At 33.5% G+C, this 5,551-nt stretch overlaps 1 protein-coding gene across 1 annotated transcript; it reads right to left on the reverse strand.

The window, feature by feature from the left end:
• Nucleotides 1-839: 839 nt before the first annotated feature.
• On the reverse strand, nucleotides 840-5,028 carry LOC129900247 (uncharacterized). Its single transcript, XM_055975178.1, has 7 exons — nucleotides 4,897-5,028; nucleotides 4,702-4,807; nucleotides 3,616-3,699; nucleotides 2,844-2,883; nucleotides 2,128-2,196; nucleotides 1,930-2,039; nucleotides 840-1,256 (listed from the first exon to the last, which is right to left on the reverse strand). Exons 1-7 carry the CDS (start codon nucleotides 4,916-4,918, stop codon nucleotides 1,121-1,123), a joined length of 567 nt encoding a protein of 188 aa, XP_055831153.1. The 5' UTR covers nucleotides 4,919-5,028; the 3' UTR covers nucleotides 840-1,120.
• Nucleotides 5,029-5,551: the final 523 nt, after the last annotated feature.

The raw sequence follows: 5,551 nt of genomic DNA on the forward strand, positions 1-5,551 counted from the left end.
TTAAATAATGCTGGAGAATTAGATCTGCATCAATCTTAATGGACTAGATTGAAGAGAAGAAGTAGAGGAGGAGCACACACAAGTTTTATCCCAAGTTCACTAATACTGGCTAAAAATTAAATATCTTGATTTTTTTCAAAAATATAACCTAAATAATTGAATGAGGAGCAAACATGTTCTATCCCAAGTTTAGTAATTCTGGCCAAAAATTAAATATTTTGAATAAATATGTACTCCTCTAAACATGTTCTATCCCAAGTTTAGTAATTCTGGCCAAAAATTAAATATTTTGAATAAATATGTACTCCTCTAAACATGTTCTATCCCAAGTTTAGTAATTCTGGCCAAAAATTAAATATTTTGAATAAATATGTACTCCTTCTAAACATGTTCTATCCCAAGTTAAGTAATTCTGGCCAAAAATTAAATATTTTGAATAAATATGTACTCCTTCTAAACATGTTCTATCCCAAGTTTAGTAATTCTGGCCAAAAATTAAATATTTTGAATAAATATGTACTCCTTGTTTATGTGACACCGTTCGACTTAGTACGGTGTTTAAGAAAAAAAGGTACTTTTTTAAAACTTTTGATCTAAAACAAGAAAGAACTTTTTGCGAGCTTTGAAACATGGCCGAAGAAAAGAGGAATCCTTAGATATCTATGTAGGAACGAGGCGCTTTTTTAATAGTAGGCCAAGATTAATCTATTTCACATAATTAAGGTGCATTTCTTATCTTTTACCCATACAAGACAAGGGGGAAAATGAAAAAAGACTAAAGAGAGGTGCAAATAAACAAAGAGGAGTATGTTTACATCAGAAATAGGTAAAGACAGATACGAATAATTAACCTATATATCCATCCATCAAACTGATTAGACTAAAAATAGCCGACAAATATATAATATACGTATAATCCATGTTCAATATGTGTCAGATATATAATATACGTATAATCTATGTTCAATATGTGTATGATAGTGTATAATCAATATATAGCAGCTAGATAGTAAAGAACAAGTTTGCCGTGGCTATTTGTGTGAAGATATTATTTTACATGATTATAAAGGTGCAGCTAGGTAAAAACTAATTGAAACACTTAAAAACAGTTCACTGCAATTTACATGGAGGGATCTTTTCCAAACCCCATTAGAGCATGTGTTAAAAGCATCGAAGCTCTACGAGATACCTCAATTACGCGCCCAACAAGTGGTACCTTCACTGTCTCCCTATTCCGTAAAGGTTTCTTATCCCAGCTGCAAACATTATTCGCAAAACATTAAAAAAAAAGAATAAACTATAGAACCAAACATTATATTATATATATAGAATATATTTGGCAACACGAGTGAGGCTTGCTCAGTCGGTGAAACGCCTCTACCTTTAGCCAATTTGTTGAGGGTTCAAGTGCACATAGTAGCAATGGGGGAGCACAGCTTAGCAAGCCTCATTCGTTTTGTCAAAAGGAGAGCATCTTTTGAAAAATTATGTCATGTGACGAGTACACAGAGCTAGATAAATAAACTATACAACCAAACATCATATATAGAGAGTATATTTGGCAAGACGTGTGAGGCTTGCTGAGTTTGTGAGACTCCTCTGTCTTGAGCTAGTTGGTCTAGGGTTCAAGTCACATTATAGCAATGAGGAAGCCACAACTTAGCAAGCCTCACTCGTTTTGCCAAAAATGATACATCATTTGGCAAATTATGTCATATGAAAAGAACACAGAGAGAGCTAAAAGTGGCATTAACCAACCGTACATGTCGATAAGAGTTTATCGAAGATGTGAAGTTGTACAGAATTTGAACATACTTAAAGAAGTACACTATGGTGAAACAAAGTGTTACGACAGACTGCCTCTTACATTTTTAAGTATTCTTGTTGAACTACAAATTCAAGTATTCTTGAGGTGAAATATATACGTACCAGTCTTCATGACGAACAACCTTTCCTCCTTCCGTGTACAACTTGATTAGTGATATCATATGAATGTCTTTCCCCAAGAACTTGTAATATTGTTTGTTGTCAATTAAAATCTAAAGCCATCAACCATAGCGTCAGAGTCCTAAAGCAGAGAATAAACAAACCGAAAAGTATACGCAATAGGATGGAGGAATCTTAAACCTCTTTATTTCCAGGAGAAATTTCCCTCTCTGTGACGTTGTACTCCACGATTCTCGACTCACTGAAGACCTGAAATGTACAAAAAGCAACAGTTTGAATTATTCATATACCACAATCCCAAACCTAAAGAAAGACATAATATGATAGCGAATTAACTAACTTTAAGAAGAAAGGGTTGGCTAAGAACTATTGATGTAAACCATAGTAGTTATAGTCACTCAACGGAGATTTTTGCCTTTGATTGGATTCAAGATGGATGAACAGGCACTTGGAACTGATGAAATTTAGGAAAAATGAAGGACGGGGCAGTATGTTGCTATAAGGACGAGTACATCAAACCTAACTAGTAGTGCTAAAAGGTTTTCCAGGACATTTTTAGCACTTAGCAGTAAACTTCCAACGATTCTGTAGCAGTGCGGATGGTACACATTTATCAGTTGAATACCAACTAATAAGCACTTGTCTGGATTATGCCAGGAACCTTAGATATTTTCATGATGTATCTTTTTCGTGAAATGAGTTTCAAGCACAAAATTATGATATCCATATATTAGAAGCAACGTAACACTGATTTTGAAACTGCATCGCGCAATGGGATTTCCAAAGGTTCTTGCCTATTTCTTATTCTTTTTCTTTCCACAATAAAGTGTATCAGTATAGCATAGTAGGATATAAGTACAAAATAGGACACTTAGCAAGAAGCAAATTATTTAGACCTTCCCGAGCGAATAAAATGATGATTTTATCTGCTTTACCCTGCAATCAACAGTAAAATTTATAATCAGCCTTAATAATATAGAGGATTCCAAAAGTGTCTTGCAAGTTATGAATGGAAGGAGAATTGAAAGGAACAAGCTAGTTACTGGACGCGTGAAAGGCTGACAACAGAAATCAAGCAATACTCTGAATTTTTACTTAGAACCTCTCAAACCAACCAACCAACAACGTATATACTCCGTGTAATCTCACAACTGGGGTCTCGGGAGAGTAGTGTGTGCTAGACCTTACCCTTACCTTGGGAGGTAGAGAAGTTGTTTCTGATAGAAACTCGGCTCAAGTAACAGCATTACAAAGCAGTTTGGAAAAAAGAAAACAACCGGAGTGACGAAGCCAAGACAAAATACTAAAGAAAGCATGACAAAACCGTTTATAACTGAAAATTTGTTTCTTTTTTGTTCCTCATTCCAATAAAACAAGAATATGTTGAAAGCCAATTCAGGCCCCATTTCTCCTTACTTTGACAATGATTTATCTTGTAAACTTGGACATCAGTTAAGCATAAAAGGGTCGGACTTGAGTAAATAGTTTTTCGTTATCTTCTTTATTATCATATAAAATGATTGCAGTGAGAAATTCTGCAATCGAAGAACGTAAAAAAATGTATAATTCTTGCTCATATTCACCATGATCAATTGAAGTTACTTGTCTAAATTGCAACATTTTTCTACTACTTACTAAACAAGGCTACTATAAGATAGACAAGCATACCCCTCTGCACGCATAAGGGGATCTTCAAACGTTGCATTTGGAGCATATATCTCAAAATCTTGTGCCTTGGCGCGCGATGCATATCTGAAATTTATTTGCAGAAAGCTGGTGATTACATGACTATTAAAAATAATTCATTAACTAATAAGCTACTGATTAACAGATATCACTAAGACAACAACTACGCCTCTAATCCAAACAAGTTGGAGTCCGCTATATGAATTCTCATTATCTATATCACTCTAATTAAGCCTGTCTCGGCCCAGTATTATAAAATTGTAGTTTCTCAGTGCTACAAGTTCTCAACATTCTACTGGCATAAAAGTGTAGGACAAGACTAAAAAGACTTCTAGCAAACATTGACATGACTAAAAATTAATCCCAATATCCATTATAAGAAACTAAGGGGATTAAGTTGAATTCTTCTTAATCTAAAGTTGCTAACATTGTTAAAATTCCAAGGGTCTTTGGAAACAGCCTATCTTCCTCACAATGGAGTGGTACCTAACAAAAGACCACACTTGTGAGATTCACGGGGTATGTTGGTGTATTGGAGGAAAATATTTTTTAATAAAAACAAATGATTTATTACTTATTTTCTTGCATTTGATATAAAAAAGAGCAGCCCGGTGCACTAAAGCTCCCGCTATGCGCGGGGTCCGGGGAAGGGCCTGACCACAAGGGTCTATTGTACGCAGCCTTGCCTTGCATTTCTGCCAGAGGCTGTTTCCAAGGCTTGAACCCGTGACCTCCTGGTCACATGGCAGCAACTTTACCAGTTACTCCAAGGCTCCCCTTCTACTAAAAAGCATTTGCGAAAAATATTTTCCTCCACACTCTATCCAATTCTTATTTTTATGTGAAAATTCTGACTCCGTCCGAGGCTCCTAGCAATGGGGGGAAAGGGGAGTGGGTAAGCGGGCTCCTTTCACTTGACTGGTTAGTTAGGACTTTCTTTCTTTCTTTTTGATACTTGGTTGGCATGCTATAATGATTGCTACAACATACATGATAATAAATCAAAAACCTAGTAATAGAAGAAAGTTAAAAGAAGAAAATAAAATATTCAATTGGAATTAAACTCACAAATTGAGAAGATGTGGAAGTATATAATGAGAAGCACAATTTGAAGGATTATAATCGCCAGTAGCTTGTTTAAAATACCCTTCTCTCTCTTCATCCTTCATTCCTTCTACACAATTCCCAAAAACATAATTCCAACACAAATTGAGAAATACACCACAAATTAACAAAATTAAACTTTTTAAACAAGAAATATACCTTTGGGATGTATATTTTCCATAGGGGTTTGGAATATATTGTTGTTGATCTAAGCATACATACATAAGAATGGAGGAAAAAAAAAGGAAGAGATAAGATATAGTTAAACTCTTACTTGAGATAAAAGATAATTAATTTTGAAATTAATTTTTATAAGTTTAAGTAATATTTAATTGAGATAAAATTGATGAATAATTAATATTGAGATTAGTTATTAACATGTTTAATTAAGATAAAATGACGAAATTAAATATTCTAAGCTTATAATATTATTTTTATTTTATATTAAAAGTGGAATAATAATACTAGAATAGTGCTTTACGTGGAGCTACTCTATCCATTTGTTGGCATCAATTTACTTCTTATGTTTGCCTTTGACTAGTTTTTGTTTTCTCTGTGTCATGGTATGATTTCAAATATACAGTATCCCACTGAAATTCCACCCACAGATTTTAATTTAATTAGAATTTTATTATATTTTGAACTCATTTTTTTCATTTTTTATACTGATATGACATTTTCAACTAAATAAGTTATTGTGTTTATACACGTATGTTACGTCAACAAACATTAATTTTTTTAATTCTTTTTTTTTTAATCTTGTATTTAAATTAAGTTAATATACCTAATTTTTTTATTAAAAAAGTCCTTGTAT

The sequence above is a fragment of the Solanum dulcamara genome, chromosome 1 (genome assembly GCF_947179165.1).
Source record: "Solanum dulcamara chromosome 1, daSolDulc1.2, whole genome shotgun sequence".
Classification (NCBI taxonomy): Eukaryota; Viridiplantae; Streptophyta; class Magnoliopsida; order Solanales; family Solanaceae; genus Solanum; species Solanum dulcamara.